The sequence below is a fragment of the Drosophila rhopaloa genome, unplaced genomic scaffold (assembly GCF_018152115.1).
Source record: "Drosophila rhopaloa isolate 14029-0021.01 unplaced genomic scaffold, ASM1815211v1 contig_167, whole genome shotgun sequence".
Taxonomy (NCBI): domain Eukaryota; kingdom Metazoa; phylum Arthropoda; class Insecta; order Diptera; family Drosophilidae; genus Drosophila; species Drosophila rhopaloa.
This window is the reverse complement of record NW_025335047.1, coordinates 7,925,808-7,945,943: the sequence shown is the minus strand read 5'-3', so window position 1 is coordinate 7,945,943 and position 20,136 is coordinate 7,925,808. Positions and strand designations below refer to the sequence as shown.

Genomic DNA, 20,136 nt, shown 5'->3' with positions numbered 1-20,136 from the left:
CTTTTATTGATTTACTCGTAGTGGTAAATGTGAAACACTTTCATAATAAATTTGGTTTGGTTTGTGTGTATTTATTTCAACGTTTCTCTGACTACTTACACTTTCAAACTTATCCTTGTTCTTCACATGCTGTGCTATGAAGCGGGATCCCTCGATGGTCTTCTCCATTTCGCGGGCGTAGGGCTTCTCGAACGTGGGACTGAGATCGGCGGCGGCCGCGGCGGCAGCTGCAGCGGCGGGACAGCAGCCGGGACTGATGTCCCCGTTGAGGCCCGACGGGCTGAACAGATCGTCGTCGGCGCCCGGCAGTGGCAGTGAGGAGGGCAGCGGCGGTTCCGCGAAACAATGGGCGCTGATGCCACCCGCCGCGGCCAAATCGAAGCGATGCGAGGCGGGTAGTGCTGTAAAAATAGATGACAGTTTATATTAAACCAAATACAAATTTCTAGCAAGTATACTTAAATTAAAACTTTATTTATGATGCAAGCTATTATATTTAACTTAGCCTGTAAGCGTTGTGACTATAGTATAATCAGGGAACTACAAATCCTTGACCAACAATTACTATTCTTAGAAAACATTCTAAAGAAATATTCTTCACCTTCAATTGTATCTATATTTATGTAAATACATACAGAATTAAGACCCAATTTGAGGGGCCTCTTTTTTCCAAGTGCTTGCCAGCATTAACAGCATTAGGCAAATAAAGTTGTAAATGCAATTTGCAACTTTTCTGCTTTGTCTTCGGCGCAATTCTCCTTGGCACAATGTCCCCGAAGGAAGTGAGTGGACAAAGGGCCCTCAAGCTCGAGGGCGGCTCAACAGAAGCAGAACAGCAGGGCCGGGGATACAATAAGGAAACTCAATAAATAGTTTTCTGCATTCTGTTTTCCATTTATTTCGCTGGGCCATTTCAAAGTTTTAGCTCTTTTCTTTTAGAATTTCCCTTTCTGTTCTGCGCGCCTTGAAAGCCACTCGAAAGGAGAAATTATTAGATTCGGGTAGCGTAAGCTCAAAACATTTGGTCACAGGGTCGTATACGTAATATTACGTATACGTAAGGCACAGGGTGCACTTGATTGAAATTTGAGCGTGCACAAAACTAATCCGTTTCACGAAGAGAAACTATTTCTTGGGCCTTGTAACTTTTGACGTGATTTTAATGAGTCATCTAAATGCTGTAGGCTGGCGGTGACAAAATATTATGAAACGTATTTTCTAGAACTTATAAAGCACAGAGGAAACTTTCCCTTTTGACCGGCATCCTTGCAGTTGCACTTGTTAATTGTCATAAATTATTTCGCCCGCCCTCCGAACACAGCATCATTATAAAGTGGTGTGTCTGAATGCATATAATTTCCATGTTGTTGTGCATATTTAAAATGGAATATAAACTGGCAAGTTGCAAGTTTCCCGTTGCTCGCTGCATGCTCCGTTGGTAATGTGCCCACTAAAGCCAGTTGCAAACATTCATAAATTTCCCAGCCCAAGAAGCAAAGTTCTACACAAAAAGTTTGCCAGAAGCGGAGCGGGAAAATGGGGGGAAACTTTTGCCTCTTTTCTATAGAATTCTCTTCAATGAATCCCGGTGGAAGGTGAAACTATGGTCTGGGCTCTGTCCCTCCTACCTGGAATGCCGTAGTCGCCGCTGAAACGCTTCGAATCGTAGTTGACAAACTTGTCCACATCCGGCGGCAGGTGATAGACATCGGTGAGCACCTCGGGCGGCTGATCCTCCTCGGGCTCCTCCTTCTTGGGCCGCTCGATGCAGAGCAGCTTGGGCAGGATCTGGATGAAGAGGCGTTGCACCCACGGCGCCATGCGATGCGTGACAGGAGATCTGGAAGCCATTTACGAGATTAAAGTTAGAAACGAGCTTAATTTAGTTTGGTCAATGACTTCCAACTCATGTTGTAGTCAGCTAACAAAAATATAGAATGGAAGTGAAATCATCTATGGTTTTGAAATCATTTATAAAAGTGCAATAAAAGAGGAACTTTGTCTTTTAATATGAATCCAAAGCACTTCTGGACTTGTTTGTATACTTTCGTACACCTTTTTAATTAGTTTTAACATCAAATTTCGATTCCAGGAGTGACTCAACCCACCTGAAATTCACATTGAGCACGGCGATGGTGACCACGACGGAGAGCGTGACCAGCATCATGGTGAAGAGCAGATACTTTCCGAGCAGCGGCACCGTGAGCGACGTGGGCGGAATGATCTCGGCCAGCAGGAGGAAGAACACGGTGAGCGACAGCAGGATGCTGATACAGAGCGAGATCTTCTCCCCGGAGTCGCTGGGCAGGTAGAAGACGAGCACCGACAGGAACGAGATGCCCACGCAGGGGATGATCAGGTTGACCGTGTAGAAGAGCGTCTTCCGGCGGAGCGTCAGGTTGAACACGATGTCCAGGTAGGGCTCCTCGCAGCAGCTGTAGAACTTCTCGTTTCGCACCGCCGGCACTCGCATGATGTCCCACTCCACGGAGATGTAGTAGTCCTGCAGGTCGATGCCCACCTCAATGTTGTCCGAGTCGGCGGTCTGCTTCAAGTGTCGCAAGTCAACCTGAAAATGTTTAAAATTGAGATTAGGTATTGTAAAATATAACATTTTATATCTAAGCTATGTATTTACTGGCTTCTAACCAAGTTATATTTTTGGTATATATGTGATGTTCTTATTGAAGTTGGAACTTAATTTTTATATGACTTATAAATTAATTAAAATAATTATAAACCTCTTCGATATTATATCATTATCATAAAAGATCATAAAGAATGCCATATTTTTTTAAAATTAATATTCGATTCGATTCAATAACTTTTATTTGATTACATTGCTCTAAGAGTGAGATAATCAATATGAAAGGCCAGCTGCTGCTTGCTTTAAACTTGCTGATTTATGCTCGGCAACTTTGGCAACTGCTGCACCTGTTCGCGTCGACACGAACCCAAGCCAATCATACATCTATTTACGTTGATTTGTTGGCCCATTTTCCCAGGCTCCCTTTGCTAAATTTGCCCCAAGTGTCGCTCACGGCTTCCCTTTGCCGGTTGGAAAAATCAAAGGTGATGGAAAAACGTACTTTCTGACAAATTTTTGACAATCGTCAATTGAACAGAGAATCGTTTGTTGCGGAGGTGAGGGTGAAAGGTTCCTATTCCTGTTCCGGATCCTAACTCAGCGACAGATGGCAGGAATCGAGATAAGTTTGGCTCACGTGCGTCCCGAAACGCAAATGGCATTTACGCTTGTAACCTTTATTTCATTTCCATTTGGCTTGATTTGTCATTTGTTGTCTGTTGCTCATTTATTAGTGGTTGGTTTTGTTTAGAAAAACGTACTTTGTTTCTATAGTAATAAATGAGTTTTATTCTTAAACCAGCTAGACTAAGATGCAATCATATGCTTAATCTAATTATTAGTCTTCTATCTGTCACTTTCCCATGGGTTACATCAAAAAGTTTGTCTTACCAGCTGCCAATTTCTAACCATTCATCCATCCATCTATAAATTTATATTTCTGATTTCCAAATCCTGCTTTGTTTCTTACTGGTCAAACTTTAAGGATACATAAACCTCTCAACCAGTTGAGACAGTCGTCATTAATACCTCGTCCTATATTTGCGCTGACACTGTAAAAGGCCAAAAAGCCGATCCACAAATTTCACAACCCATACGAGTTGTAAGGAAGTCGAAAGTCAATGAAGCATGCTCGAAATTTGTGATGCGTAAAAGGGAGGAAAACGAAAATTTATATGTAGAATAATGTGCTGTCATTTTTCGATTTTGCCCCCGCATCCGATTTCCCTTTTTTTTGATGTCGGCTATAATGAACACAATAACAACAGGAAAATGCCGACATATAGTAGAGCAACAGTTGTGTTGCCGTCGAAATATTTTCCCCATACACTTGAAAGAAGTATGATTGCAAAGTTGGTTATGTATATAAGAATGATATAGAAATAAATTTATTAATATTTATTGTATTACTTTATTCTTTAGGAATCTTAAAATTATAAATGTTTTGTAGATAAATGAAAGCTAAATATTTTATTTAGCTAAAAATATATAAATGCTTTTTAAATATTTTAACTCCATTTATTATTATTTAAGTTTTTATTATTTCATAATCGTTTTATAGCTTTCTTCTGGAGTTCAAATGGTTTTTATAACCTATTTGAGTAGGTATTGTTTTCCATTATTTTCTTTTCTCTACATATTTAACAATGCCATGGCAAAAAGTTTTCCAAAAGGCGTGGGCGTGGCTGGTTCATTAAACGCAGCTGGCAGCTGTTATCTCACACACACAAGCGCACACGCATGTGCATGGGAAATGGGGACTTTACTTGATTTATCACATGACAGCAAGTGAAACGTGTCAAGTGTACAAAAAATAGAGTAAACAGAAACGACAGAATTCGAATGGAAAAAACGCACACATATTTAACCATGAAAATCCACCCAAGTGAATTATAAAAAACGCTCAATTTCATTATTTTAACATGCTTAAATAGTCGTTTAACGGCGGTGTTCTCCTGCCTCGAATGTTTTTTTTTAAATTAATGTTTTTTTAATCGAGTCAAAGCAACGTTTGATTAGCACTCAGTCAGACAGAATCAAAACCGAAGCCTAAGCCTCGCTCTGGGTTTTATTTTGCTTCGATTTTGATTGATGGGCTGGGGCCTAATCTGTTCGTGGCCAGAGTTGCCAGCTGTTGCCGGGCCTCTCCTTATCCTCTTATCCTCTTAGAGGGTGAATTGTGGGTCGCCCATCCCTAAATCCCATACTCACCATGTAACCGTCGTAGGTCCAGGAGCCGAACTTCATGAAGCATGTCTGCTCATCGAAGGGAAAGTATTCGACATCAATTTCGCAAAAGGATTTGTAAATGGCGGGCGGCTTCCACACCACTTTGCCCGTGTGATGAAGAATTGCTTTTGTCATTATTGTCACTTCATAGTTGCCATCGGCGCTGAAAAGGGAGAAAAAGAAGATGGAAGAACATATTACATTAAAACGATGTGATTATGGTGTAAAAAATCAATATCATTCATGATTGCTATTTTACGGAGCATAACATTTATCAAACATTGTTAAATTGATATTTTAGGGATATCAGAAAAGCGACCTTTATATCTATTAAACATTTTGTAACTGTATTTATTATTCAGGAAAATTGTTAGGATAAGGCTGGAATAATCAAATTAATGTTAATATTTATTTAAGCTTATCGTAATGTTAAAGTTTGGAAATTCTACATGGGAAAATTCACAAAACTATGTTCGCATTAGCCTTTTACATTTACTGCGATTCGCATTGAAGCCCTTAGCCCTGCGAATGGATTCACTGGCCAGGATCGACTAAAACTGCTGAACTAATTAAAAATACATTTTAGCTTCTAATTACGAATTCATTTTAGACTGGAAAAAGTGCGGCAAATGCCGGTTTGGCAACCGATTCCTCAGGGAGGGGCCACGCCTCCGTATCTGGCATATAGCATCGGCGGCTGTGGACGATGGTCCATTAGCAGCAAGGTCCTTTCCTGACTCCTCTGGCTATAGCCACTGGCCAGAGACGTACACTAAATCTAAATCCAAAAGCAAAGCATTTTAAAATGTTATTACAAAAACAGCAGTGGCAGCAGCATCGGGAGCAGCAGCAGCAACAAAATCAACGAGCGGGCAACCATTAATGGCTAAAAACCATTTAAAATGGCTGTCGGCAGTGCACACTCACACACACACACACACAGGCTCAGGGGAGCGAGATGTGGATAAAAAGTGGGTGGAGGGAGGAGGGGGGGAGTGAGAACAGGAGTCTGGGGCGACAGAGAAAGAAAATCAACAAAGAGAACAAAAGTTTATAACCGAAACCGAAAAAAAGCCAAAACCACGCCTGGGGGTCACCGCAATTGCAGCCATTATCTTAACGGTGATTCACACACAGAGCGAGAGACAAGCACACACACACATATACAGATAATATATATATATATATATATATAGAAGAGGGAAGTCGGACAATGCGGCGTATGAGTGTCATCGTTGTGGTCCTGGCAGTTATCCTGGCCAAGCCGACGGCGCCTGCCGCGTCTATCAGCGCGTTAATCTCAGCGTCGCACAGCGAGCGCCATCTTTGTATCTCTGGTCCCTGGGCCCAGTCAAAGTTTGCAGGCCAGAAATCGAAGCGGTTCACAGTGGGCCACATATCGATGGTAGTCCGTATGGCAAAATTACACGTAAGTTACCAATTAAACGAAGGGAAACTATGTTAGTAAAAGATAATGCATTTTCTTTGTAAATAAATCCATGAAAATTATATATTCTATTTAATAAATTATAAAACCATAAAAACTATGTTGTTCATATGTATGTTAGCTTGAAAAAAGGATAAATCCAAATCAAATTTAAATCTTGGACAAGCAATGCAGATTAATTATTGTATCTTCTTTAAGTATTATGTGAAAAATATATGTATTTTTAATTCGGCTTTTCAGCCTATGATTAATTTTATTTACTAGTGTGTAGTCATACTAGTTTCCGGTAATAAATCAGCAAATTTGCTTTGCTTAGAACTGATTGATTTAGTATATGAAGTTTTAGGATATCCACTTTACGTACATAAGTAAATAGAGTAAATTATTGATGACAGTTGGCTCCACTGTACCGAAACAGAATCAAGGGAGTCGGCAACCCGCTGCCGGGCAGAAAAACTTTTTGCTGACTTTGTTGCCGCTGCTCCCGATTCCCTGTCCCTGCCCCAGTCCCCATTTTCACCCTCACGCCCCCATCGCCTTTGTCTTCCTTGTACTCAGCCCTTCCCCTCGCCCCTCTCGTATTTCTCCACGCCATTTTTATTTTTATAAATCTAATGAAAGATAATGAAATTTTATTTCGTTTCTTTTGATTTCAACGCAGTTGTCGTCAGCTTTCATGCTAAAAACTAAAAGCCAACAGCAGTTGAAAAAGAATCATAGATAGGGTGTGGTAGGGGGAGGGGGAAATGGCAGGATGTGGGTGGGAGTGGGAGTGGTGGGGAAGTGGGAGAGGAGCAGCCAGACGCCCATCTAGCAACATACAATAATAGAATTAAAGTGGCTGCGGCTCCTGTTCCTGATTCCACTGTGGGTGTGGCCGTTGGTCGAAGTCCGGGCCTCGCAAAAGTTCAGCTGATAATAAAGTTGTCAACAACATTCATTTAATTAAAGAAAACAAAGCCAAAGCAGAGCACTTTGGGAATAGTACGCCGAGTGCGCGGAGGAAGGGCCAAATGTGGCCAACAGTCGGGCCGAGGGGTCTAATGCCTGGGCAGAGATTTATGGCATTCTGCTAATATGGCATCTCAAAATGGTAATGCGTTTTGCCCACAATTGAGTGGGTGTGTGGGTGAGTGTGTGTGCGGTCCTAGTAGGATTATTTTTCCTGCCAAATAGGGCATATGGGTGCGACATTAAATCTGTTTTAAATGCGATGCCCAGTCCTTTTTCAGCAAAGAAAATTAAATTTAATTTGGTCATTTAATCCTCACGGTAAAAACATAATATTACTTGCGAATCAGCCTAACTTAAAACCATGATGTTATAGGAAGCGGTTGTTAGTTAAAAATCTGTTGATAAAGTATCTAAAAATATTTGATAAAATAAATACAAACATTTTGACTTAATAATGAATATGCAGTGAATTAAAACAAAGAAATATATGTTAATTGTAATTAAAAGTCTCTCCAAGCTGAAATCGCTTAATTTTCCTCCTCATGTAGACAAACGGTAATTATTCGATAGGCCCCAAATAAACTCATATGCGGAATGTGAGGGACGCCGGCTAACCATAGTCGCATAAACCACTAAATGCGGCCAGAGTAAGCTTGATTATGGGGCCAAACCTGAAACTGGGGTCTTGAGTCAGTCGAGTGCGATTTTAATTTCTTGGATCAACATGAAAATTAATTGCTGGAATTAAGCGGATTTCACAAATACAAACAGTGGGCCAATTTAGGCCAAGGGAGGCAGTGGTGGATGGCAGACAGCCTATTTAAGCGGCTCCAAGAGGATTCGGTAGTTGTTTGGCAGTCACGTCTGCCGCTTGTATGCGCATCTGATGAGCTCACATACGGGTAGATAATTATGCCAGCTCCCAGGAGACTAGTTGTGCCCCGTTCTAGTTGAGTGCAAAACAAATGCAAGGGATAATTGCAATTAAAAATTAACAAAATGTTGCCAAAATGGTTCCAATCCGCGGTGGATGGGACTGAAAACAAGACCAAATGCCAGGCCGCGAGCAATAAATAAAAACCGAATTCTTTTGCGGCCCAGAATGTTGGCCCTGAATGTGCGTCCGAGTGCGGCACGCACGCAGGTATTTGTAATGGTGGGCCGCCACAAATTCGGACCATTTACAAAGCCTGGCCAACTATTTATTTTGCTGCCATTGCGCGTTTAGCAGACAATTAAACATTTTTCATTGCATACAAATGGGCGCGCGAAGGGGATTCCCATTTCCCCCGTCCTGCCCGTTTGTGCAGCACAAAAAGTTGCATCGTAAAATAGATTGCCATCGTCCTTGTTGCGAATGTGTATGAGTGTGACAATAAACGCGCTTTCCTCCCCCCGTTGCACATGTATTTGCATTTAAAATTACAGCCAACGAGTGTGGAACATACGCAGAGCTGCGTCTCTTTTTCAACACTGCAATTCTTGCTGCTTAATTTCAGCATAAATTTTCAACCTTGCTTGTTTGCTCCGAGGCTCTGAGTGTAAACGAATCAAACCGAGAGCCCAACGGGCAGGATATTGATATTGACGTTGGACTTACGTTTATTATCCTTGCGGCAACATTAAAAGCCGACAAGATAAATATTCGACTATCATTCATTTAATTTTTACGAATTTGTCTCAGATTCCTGCCGAGATTCTAAGGCTGGAATGCCATAAAATGAGCCGTAAGCCATCACCTCAACTTGCCACTAAATTAAATGGACTTTGGCCAGGCCATTTCGATTGGCATTTGGAGAAAGAAAAACACGAGGCACAATTAAGGGAGACGACACAAAGGACACTTCAAGTTCAATTTTATGCGGCAACAAAGCGAGGCACGGCTTCATTATGGTGCGTACAAATTATTTGCAGTTTAAAAAACGTCTCAACGACCAAAGCCGGCGATATAACACCCATGGCGTTCAAATAACACTCGCTCCCAGTTTCTATAGTTACAATGCTTTTGTCGTTGGTTGGCAAATGAAATTTAAGCTTTTTCCAAGCAATAAATTACGACTTTTTATGACACTGCCAGCGAAACAGCACGAAAGTATGCTATGCGTATAGTTGCCTCTGCCAAGTCGGTGGTATAAAAAAAGTACGACCACCCCGCCCCTGCCCCACCCATCGACACACATAAAGGGCCCATAAAGCGCGTAAGCCGATCTGCCGCAGCAACAACATCCACGGCACTCAAAGCCAAGATATCCTGACCGATGTCCTGGGCTGCCAGCTTGGCAAATCGACAAAGTCAAGTGTCTAGGCAACCAAACTGAAGGCGGACAGTGGGCAGGATATGTTGAAAAGGATTGCGAAATAATATAAAGGAATACAAAATAAAGGAATCACGCATATTATTTCCTTTTTCTATTTAAATTATATATTGACATAGAATCTGCAAGGACTTTAAAAATTTTAAAAAATTAGACCTGCCAAAGCTAGCCTCCTTTCTAGTTTAGTTTGTTATTAAATATAAAATAAATAAATTTTAGTTACAGACTAGATATTTTTGTTCTACATATTTGCTCTACAAATTTTCTTTCACAATTGCTTTTAAAAAACTAGGATACAGTCGTTCCTTTACCAACTTCTTTAGCCCGCTAAGTTATCTTTTATTTCTTTTATATGTTTCAATTAGTTAAGTTAATTGTGGGTCCTTGAATTTTATTTTAATTTCTCGACTTATTCCACAGTTTCCGTATCATTTCGATCCCTGTCCTCTAATTGGCTCCACTCCAGCAAATTGTAATAATTATACCAAGCCAAGGAAAACGTTCATTTTGAGGGCTGTGGACTCCTCGGAACTGAAGACTGGGAGCCAAAAGCCCCACCCCAGGACACTTAGCCAGCCTCCAAGGGAAACCCGAAAGGCAACCGCAACGCTCAAGTTACATTGAAATAAAAATACGTTAATCATCGCCTGATAAATGGCCGAATGGAGGAACGGTTTGGCTTTGATTTATACCGCCGTCCATTCGGGGCAATTATGCAAATGGCACAGTGGCTCCAGGGCGGGACTGCGAAAGATCCTGGGAAGCTGCCTGCAGGCAAATCTCTAATCGATAAGCTGGGCGAAAATTAGTTTGGCACTTACTTGTTATAGAGCACAATATCCGGCAGCCATATATGCTCGGAGGGTACGTGCAACGTGTCCACGCCTCCATAGTCATCCGGATTCCATTTCAATTTATAGTCATTCCATTCCTGAAATTGCAAAATGCACATTGTAAAATGGTGCAAAACAGAAGCTATAACTATGCAAATGACAATTATTTATGCTTGATTGCCATGAATAATAGAAAAACTAAACGTATGGGGTAAAAAATTAGAAAATTTCCGCACATTCAACGGGGGTACTCATTGTACGGTATTTATAAATATTTAATTCTGCGGTTCGGGGCGTTTAACTCATGTATTGCTGCAATTTCAATTCCATTAATTATGCATTAATTCGATGGTCGCTAAGCTGTTGGCATTAAATTACATTTTCATAATACAATTGTATTTCACTGTTTGGGTTCATGTTTAAGGACTGAGTGCTATTTGACTGCTGTGCATATAAGCAAGGTATTTATTTTGAATAATATTAAAAGATTAAAATAATTGAAAGTTGAAAAAAAAACATTGCCAAATATAACCAACTTTTGTCTTTTTTAATAATCGAAAAGTCAATATACTTTTATTTGGTGATAAACTATAATAAGTATTCATTAGTCGGGACTCTTTTAGCTTTACTCGCACTTGTATTTTTATTGCTTTTACGCATAACTGTAATTATGTTGATTGCCGCTTTCCATATATATATTTATACGGCCTCGCCAAGTGGGAGCCATCACACTGGGGATTAAACGAGTTTATATTGGGTTGAGGTTTAATGGTGGCAGACAGAGCTGGCTCGCTTTCGTGCTGACCAAGCATGAAATTCCCGATAATTGCAAATATAATTGCAGACTGGGATCCACAACCGATTTAATATTGATACGACTTACACACGACATCTCGTTTCAATTGTGATTACACGAATTTCAGCGATTATATAAAAGAGTCTCTAGAATAATAAAAACTACTTTATTGTCTCTGCCAAGAACTTGCTTCAAAATATCTTAAAAATTCAATGAAAGTTGCCTATCTATTTTTGGCTGAATTTTCAACTTAATGTATTAAAATATATAGATCATTAAATTGCGGTATATAGTATCTACTAGTGCATTTGCCAAATTCGTTGGCCAAATACACTAAAGCATTTATGGGTAAACGTGCGCAAGCGTTTGCGGCTTTATTGACAGACTGCCATCTATTTATGAATGGGCGTGGCACACCACAAAACCAAATTCGAAAGCAAACACAGGCACGATTGCAGTTCAAGCTATTGGGGACTTGATTTTGGAATGCGTTTAATCTGAAATTTTTTCATCACATTAATGGAATTTATGTGAATGGCGATATTGTGAAAAATATGACACAAAAAGGAGATTAATAATAAATGAAATATTTTTTTACAACATTTCAACATTTTTAACCCATAACTTTTGGAGTTTCTAAGAGAAATAAGAAAAAATAAATTTAAACATAACTTACTATCTTCAAATTTAAAAGACCCTCTTTCAAAATAATTAAATAAATTTTAGGCGTGCATGCATTCCAAACTATATTTGGAAACCCAAAATGCCATGCATCCCCTCATAATGAGGCCTGAAATGTACATTTGCATTTGGCTAAAACAAATAAAGAGGCACACAATCGCTAAATTGCTCGGCAAATGCATAATTTATATAACATTTTGGATTCCGCTTTTGTTATTGTTTTCGGTTTTAGTGAATTGTCAAACCAAATACTTTGGATAAGCTGCTCCCACTATTGACTGCAATTTGTGTGCGATGAATTTGCTGTGCATGTATTATGCAAAACCGGAAAACTTTAAAGTCCGCTTTGTTTCCTCAACGCGTGAGTGTTTAAAAGCAGCTGGGATAAAAGTCGGATTTCGGACCAATTGATATTCCTCTTTTGTTTTTTTTCTTTTTTGGTTTTTTGCCCAACTTTTGCTCGCCGCATTAGTGCAAAGCCAATGGACATGTAGAGTGGCAAGCGGACAGAAATTGGAAGTGGAAGTGGGAATGGTCCTGGGATCTTGGTGGTTCTGGGAAATGGAGCCAGGCCACTTGGCCAACTTAGAAGTTTGGCATAATGCGAGCGCGTCGAAATTGGCTGGCACAAATTATTTTGCATTCGACTTCAGCGAGGCATGCAAATGGCAAATTCATGTTGCTGGAAAGCCAAATCACAGTTGAGCAAACCATACAGAATTACGCAAAAATATATGAATATGAGTTTGTCCGCAGTTGGTTTTTATTTCATCTTTAGATTTTACGACTAACTTACCTGCTCCACCCAGACATTTGTTGTCATAATTTGATTCTTCAGATTCTGCAAATAAACGAGATAAAGCGTAAAGATTTGTTAGACTCGAATCTTAACAAGAGTTTCACTAATTTAACGATGACAGTTGTCGCGGCTGCCGAATTGAAGGGGAAGTGGATTTTCTGACAGCTTGGCCATTGAGTGGCAGAGACCATCAAATAGAAACCGTTGCGCTGAGAAAATGTTGCTTTAGTGAACTGAACTTGTGCTCCCTCTGCAGAAGCTCCACTTCCACTTCTGATGCAGCTCTTGTCGCCTAACAAATCTATTTTAAAGTGCTTCAAAAAGAGGAAGTCGAGGGGTAAAATAAACTGGGGCGAGTGGAATCGCATCCCAGACGTTCAGAAGCTGATGTTAGCTGCCTTCTACTATATCCATTGAGTTTAATTCAATTTATCGGGTGCAGACTACCATTTCCCTCCCTTTTGGTATTATAGACAATTAGGTTTAAAAGTAGGTAAATGTGGTCTGATGCTTAAATAACTATTGCGGTGGGACGCGAAACAAAAAAAAACATCAAACTATTGGGGGGCAACTACTGGAGGAATTTTAAAATCTTTGTGTTTTTTTGTCTTTAAAAAGTTATTTTCCAAAACTTTATTTCTATTCAAAAATTTCATACTTTCAATTGATTGTGGTTTATTTCTGGTTTGTATTTTTGGGCCGATTTTTCATCATTTTAATGATGTTACCCCTTTCCAAATTTTCGAAAAATGGCTTTGCAGGAATGTGGCCCAAAACCTGCACTTCTCAATCCATAACTTTTCTTACAGACATTCAATTTCAAAGTGGCATACCTCTAAATGATTGTGGTTTAATTCCCTAAAGATCTGTGTTTTCAACTTCGTTTGTATTTTTGGGTCGATTTTTCATCATTTTTAAAGTGTTACCCCTTTCCAAATTTTCGAAAAATGGCTTTGCAGAAAAGTGGCCTAAAACCTGCACGTCCAAGCCCATAACTTTTCTTACAGACATCCGATTTAAAAGTGGCATACCTCTAAATGATTGTGGTTTAATTCCCTAGGAATCTGTGTTTTTAACTTGGTTTGTATTTTTGGGTCGATTTTTCATCATTTTTATAGTGTTATCCCTTTCCAAATTTTCAAAAACAGACTTTGCAGAAAAGTGGCCTAAAACCTGCACGTCGAAGCCCATAACTTTTCTTACAGACATCCGATTTCAAAGTGGCATACCTCTAAATGATTGTGGTTTAATTCCCTAAAAATCTGTGTTTTTAACTTGGTTTGTATTTTTGGGTCCATTTTTCATCATTTTTATGATGTTTACCCTTTTCGAAATTTTCGAAAAATGGCTTTGCAGAAAAGTGGCCTAAAACCTGCACGTCCGAGCCCATAACTTTTCTTACAGACATTCGATTTCAAATTGGCATACCTCTAAATGATTGTGGCTCGATTTTAGAAAAATCTGCATTTAAAACTTGATTTGTATTTTGGGGCCGATTTTTCGTTATTTTTATGATTGTACTTTTAAGCTCATAACTTTTTTTACAGAAATCCTTTCTGTTTCTTCGGTCAAAACAAAGAAAATGATTTAGGTTAATGCAACAATGCAAGCCCTAACAAGAAAGGAAAGCTAACTTCGGGCGGAGCCGAAGTTGATATACCCTTGCAGAATACTCTGTAAATTATATTCTCCAAAATTATTCATATGATGCATTCTTAATACTCATAAAAAATCCCAACTTCCTAACTTAACAAACACCAAAGTTATGGCATTTCCGATCAATCAGTTATATGGCGGCTATAGGATATAGTCGGCCGATCCTTATGAAATTTGGTAGGTCGGATTTATTGGCCAAATATAAAACCCATAGAAAATCCCAACTTCCTAACTTAACAAACACCAAAGTTATGGCATTTCCGATCAATCAGTTATATGGCAGCTATAGGATATAGTCGGCCGATCCTTATGAAATTTGGTAGGTCGGATTTATTGGCCAAATGTAAAACCCATAGAAAATTCCAACTTCCTAACTTTACAAACACCAAAGTTATGGCATTTCCGATCAATCAGTTATATGGCAGCTATAGGATATAGTCGGCCGATCCCGGCCGTTCCGACATATATACTGCGTGCAAAGGAAATAAGGGTGTGTGCAAAGTTTGAACTCGATAGCTTTAAAACTGAGAGACTAGTTTGCGTAGAAACAGACAGACGGACAGACGGACAGACGGACAGACGGACATGGCTATATCAACTCAGGAGGTGATCCTGATCAAGAATATATATACTTTATAGGGTCGGAGATGTCTCCTTCACTGCGTTGCACACTTTTGACCAAAATTATAATACCCTCTGCAAGGGTATAAAAATCAGTACCATGGCCAAAACAATACAAAAAATGTTCTAAATGATTTCCCATCGATTTGATACCAAATCGTGCTGACCAGTGCTGTGTAATTATAATTAGATAATGGCGATAATTATCACAGGGGTGAATTCCATATTTATATCCTGTTCATCTCTGGGGATCTCTGGAGAAGCTACTGCCTCGCTTTTCATATTTACTTGCGCGCCAAGCCAAGCTCATTAAATGCGAGGAAGCTCAATAAAAACAAGAAAGGAAAGCTAACTTCGGGCGGAGCCGAAGTTGATATACCCTTGCAGAATACTCTGTAAATTATATTCTCCAAAATTATTCATATGATGCATTCTTAATACTCATAAAAAATCCCAACTTCCTAACTTAACAAACACCAAAGTTATGGCATTTCCGATCAATCAGTTATATGGCGGCTATAGGATATAGTCGGCCGATCCTTATGAAATTTGGTAGGTCGGATTTATTGGCCAAATATAAAACCCATAGAAAATCCCAACTTCCTAACTTAACAAACACCAAAGTTATGGCATTTCCGATCAATCAGTTATATGGCAGCTATAGGATATAGTCGGCCGATCCTTATGAAATTTGGTAGGTCGGATTTATTGGCCAAATGTAAAACCCATAGAAAATTCCAACTTCCTAACTTTACAAACACCAAAGTTATGGCATTTCCGATCAATCAGTTATATGGCAGCTATAGGATATAGTCGGCCGATCCCGGCCGTTCCGACATATATACTGCGTGCAAAGGAAATAAGGGTGTGTGCAAAGTTTGAACTCGATAGCTTTAAAACTGAGAGACTAGTTTGCGTAGAAACAGACAGACGGACAGACGGACAGACGGACATGGCTATATCAACTCAGGAGGTGATCCTGATCAAGAATATATATACTTTATAGGGTCGGAGATGTCTCCTTCACTGCGTTGCACACTTTTGACCAAAATTATAATACCCTCTGCAAGGGTATAAAAATCAGTACCATGGCCAAAACAATACAAAAAATGTTCTAAATGATTTCCCATCGATTTGATACCAAATCGTGCTGACCAGTGCTGTGTAATTATAATTAGATAATGGCGATAATTATCACAGGGGTGAATTCCATATTTATATCCTGTTCATCTCTGGGGATCTCTGGAGAAGCTACTGCCTCGCTTTTCATATTTACTTGCGCGCCAAGCCAAGCTCATTAAATGCGAGGAAGCTCAATAAAAACAAGAAAGGAAAGCTAACTTCGGGCGGAGCCGAAGTTGATATACCCTTGCAGAATACTCTGTAAATTATATTCTCCAAAATTATTCATATAATGCATTCTTAATACTCATAAAAAATCCCAACTTCCTAACTTTACAAACACGAAAGTTATGGCATTTCCGATCAATCAGTTATATGGCAGCTATAGGATATAGTCGGCCGATCCTTATGAAATTTGGTAGGTCGGATTGATTGGCCAAATATAAAACCCATAGAAAATCCCAACTTCCTAACTTTACAAACACGAAAGTTATGGCATTTCCGATCAATCAGTTATATGGCAGCTATAGGATATAGTCGGCCGATCCTTATGAAATTTGGTGAGTCGGATTGATTGGCCAAATATAAGACCCATAGAAAATCTCAACTTCCTAACTTTACAAACACGAAAGTTATGGCATTTCCGATCAATCAGTTATATGGCAGCTATAGGATATAGTCGGCCGATCCTTATGAAATTTGGTGAGTCGGATTGATTGGCCAAATATAAGACCCATAGAAAATCCCAACTTCCTAACTTTACAAACACGAAAGTTATGGCATTTCCGATTAATCAGTTATATGGCAGCTATAGGATATAGTCGGCCGATCCTTATGAAATTTGGTGAGTCGGATTGATTGGCCAAATATAAGACCCATAGAAAATCTCAACTTCCTAACTTTACAAACACGAAAGTTATGGCATTTCCGATCAATCAGTTATATGGCAGCTATAGGATATAGTCGGCCGATCCCGGCCGTTCCGACTTATATACTGCGTGCAAAGGAAAGAAGGGTGTGTGCAAAGTTTCAATTCGATAGCTTTAAAACTGAGAGACTAGTTTGCGTAGAAACAGACAGACGGACAGACGGACAGACGGACAGACGGACAGACGGACATGGCTATATCAACTCAGGAGGTGATCCTGATCAAGAATATATATACTTTATAGGGTCGGAGACGTCTCCTTCACTGCGTTGCACACTTTTGACCAAAATTATAATACCCTCTGCAAGGGTATAAAAATTAGAAAACGATAAAATTGCGGAATAAATCACTTAAGCGTTGAAAAATGTAATTAACGACAGAATGATAATGATGCGGCGCAACGCGTTTTTCACATTTCATCCCACCTCAGTGTTAGGAGCTGGAAACTGAGAGGGGTGGAAACCTCGGGGACCACGGCAATATGTTGAGGCACGCAGTGTTAATAGATTTAGCCAGCGAGACTTAAACTCCCTACTCCTTGCTTCTGGCTCCTGGTTCCCTCCCCCAGTAATCACCCGCTCAGAGGGCTCTTAGCCCTTCTGCGGACCAGGCCCGTGGAAAGGTCATTAGGCGAGGGCGACGCGGAAAACCGGCAATAAAACGACAAAGCCAAGAACCAGGCACAATGACAACGAAGGCGATGAGTACGGCATAAGGAAGAGATAAAATGTGCGGCATCACAGGAGCGGGAAAGCCGAAGGATACGGCGACGTAGGGGAGCTGAGCCGGCATCCTTTATGCTTTATGTGGGGCATCCGTTGCAACCAGTGGCAAAGCGGAACACGTAAAAAAACGGAATTACTATATCCAGAGGGATAGAATTAAAATAATGATATAGGATATTATGGGTGAAAAAATCATTCATGCGCGGCTTTGGATTTGTTTTTGCAGAGAGAAATATTTCTGTCATAAAATTCGAAGAAAATTAATTTTACATTTCCTTTTTTATGCAACAATTCAATTTAAAATATTTAAACAAATCAAGGATTATCATAAGCACAAAATTCCTTTAAATTAGCTGATTTAGATTTATGAAAATATTTTAAGCTAATAAGATGAAGATGAGAATTGGTTTTGTAATTTGTTTTTAGTGTACCATAGGACAGTGGCTGTTGCGCAGCTTATCTCATAAGAAATTGAGAAATTTGCAATCAGGATGCCGACTTCCACAGTAGACGCCTCGGGCAGTTCGCACCTAGGACTGTAATTGGTGTTGCTTTTCTCGTTGTTGCTCGGCTCGCTTATTCGCACTTAGGAGAATGGGTCGCATTACCCTACACAGGATGCAGGATATACAGCATTTAAATTGCATAAGCCAAGTGCTTTAAGCAGTCGTCCTGCAGCAGGATTTGCATTCTCTGTGGCTGTGTCTGTGTGTGTGTGACAGGTTTTATCCACTCTGGGGATCGGGTCCAAGGCAGGAAGAGGATTGCCCGGTGCCGTGCCCATGACTTGCCTGACTGGGCTTGTTTACAATTTAAATCGAATTTCCTGTGTGCTGTAAATAAAGTTTGCAAAAGGCATTTCGCTCGGCACACAAAAAAGTGTCCTGTGACCACAGCAGCAGGAGACGCATTTGAAAGGCGGTGTAAGCTGAATAAGCAGTAAATTAATTTCCGAAAACATCATGAAATACGGTTTTATTTCAAGAGCCCTTCCTAATTCCGACAATTAACAAGGTGGTGCTTCAAGTGGCCACTGGTCGCCCTCCGCAAAACTTTAAGAACGATTTTGGTAGAGGGTCTTTTCAAGTTAAAACGGCTTTCCTAATTGCAGTCGGAATTTGTATAGGTTAAAAGTAAGATTTATACATAAAAATCATATACACTATAAAAGCGAATAAAAAATACTAAGCTAATAATTTGTAATGCTATTAATATCATTTTAGACACATCTGCATTTATTAATAGAATTTCGGTGGAAACGTTTCTCAAATGAGTTACGGTCTCCTTTCATTAACAGTGGATTTTTAATTAGCACATTGGAAGAGTTTTCTACTTATGTTCAATGAAATGGTATTCTGCAATTTCTGCCACACAATTGTCACACATTTCAGCGCCCTAAGGTACACCTAAAGTAGTATGTGAAAAGTTAATTCTCGAACGAAGGCACACAAAAGGCTGCATTGTTACCGGTTGAACAGACCCAATTTCGGTCTTAGTTTCAATTTCCCAAAAATATTTGAAATTTATGGGCAACATGCAATTAACTTGCTCGAAAATGTGCAACATTTGCCATTTGAATGCGTTTCGGTGGCCAAATGTAAGCCGGTCTAACATGGCAAACAATGCAGCTGTGATGGCCAGCCGGAATTGCCCTTCTCAGGCTGGGCAGGTATGTCACCTGGCCAGGCGGCAGTTATGCAACTAATAAGCCCAAGGTACTGAGCCATGGATCAGACGACCGAGAAGCAAGCCGTTGGAAAATTGCAAATTACAAATTCTGCAACCAAAACGCACGGCTGCTTTGTTGCTGCCCTCACATACTTTTCGCCTCTCCCTCGGACGGTTGATTGCAATTTCCAGGACAACACAAAAAAAAAATGTACAAGCACTGATTTCAGTGCGGAGAATTTACAAGCAATTGTATGCCAATAAGGAAAAGCAGGCAACACGTGTGTCCCACAACAACAGCCACATGGGGGGAGTCAAAAAGGAACAGTCGGGCGGAGGACCAGGAGCAAAAAACGTGGACTACCAGTGGACTATTGCAATAAAAGAAATTCTGCGAATATTTCAAGCCAGTCAGCAGTCAAGCGCACACAGGGCGGCTGTGCGATATTTCTATGCGCACGAGCTCGCATACACAGAAAAGCAATTTCGATATAAGCACCTTATGCCAGATGACCGTGGAGTGGAACTAAAGGAAATAACTTAAAAGGGTTGATTTGAACAAAATATCTGAGGCTTTTTTGCCATTTCTTGCAGCTTTAGTTTTATTTCAGTGGTTTAAAAAGCAATAAAATAGAAAACTTTAGTCAATATAAACCTCTCAACCCAATCTGAGTTTTTATTTTAATTTATCCATTAATAAAATGTTAGCTTTTCGAATAAAATATCTTATTTTAACAAGCATTGCAAGTTTAAGTTCAAAACAAGTTAAAATATA

At 39.9% G+C, this 20,136-nt stretch overlaps 1 protein-coding gene across 1 annotated transcript in view; it reads right to left on the bottom strand.

Annotated features, from left to right (window-relative positions):
• The window catches only part of LOC108037847 (acetylcholine receptor subunit alpha-like 1), a 68,371-nt gene that overhangs the window by 9,604 nt on the left and 38,631 nt on the right, over positions 1 to 20,136 (bottom strand). Inside the window, exons 4-9 of the mRNA XM_044458639.1 lie at positions 12,639 to 12,683; positions 10,354 to 10,463; positions 4,799 to 4,979; positions 2,109 to 2,569; positions 1,629 to 1,840; positions 100 to 401 (exon numbers count right to left, since the gene is read on the bottom strand). Coding sequence (XP_044314574.1) covers positions 100 to 401; positions 1,629 to 1,840; positions 2,109 to 2,569; positions 4,799 to 4,979; positions 10,354 to 10,463; positions 12,639 to 12,683 — 1,311 coding nt within the window. The remainder of the gene's footprint in view (positions 1 to 99; positions 402 to 1,628; positions 1,841 to 2,108; positions 2,570 to 4,798; positions 4,980 to 10,353; positions 10,464 to 12,638; positions 12,684 to 20,136) is intronic.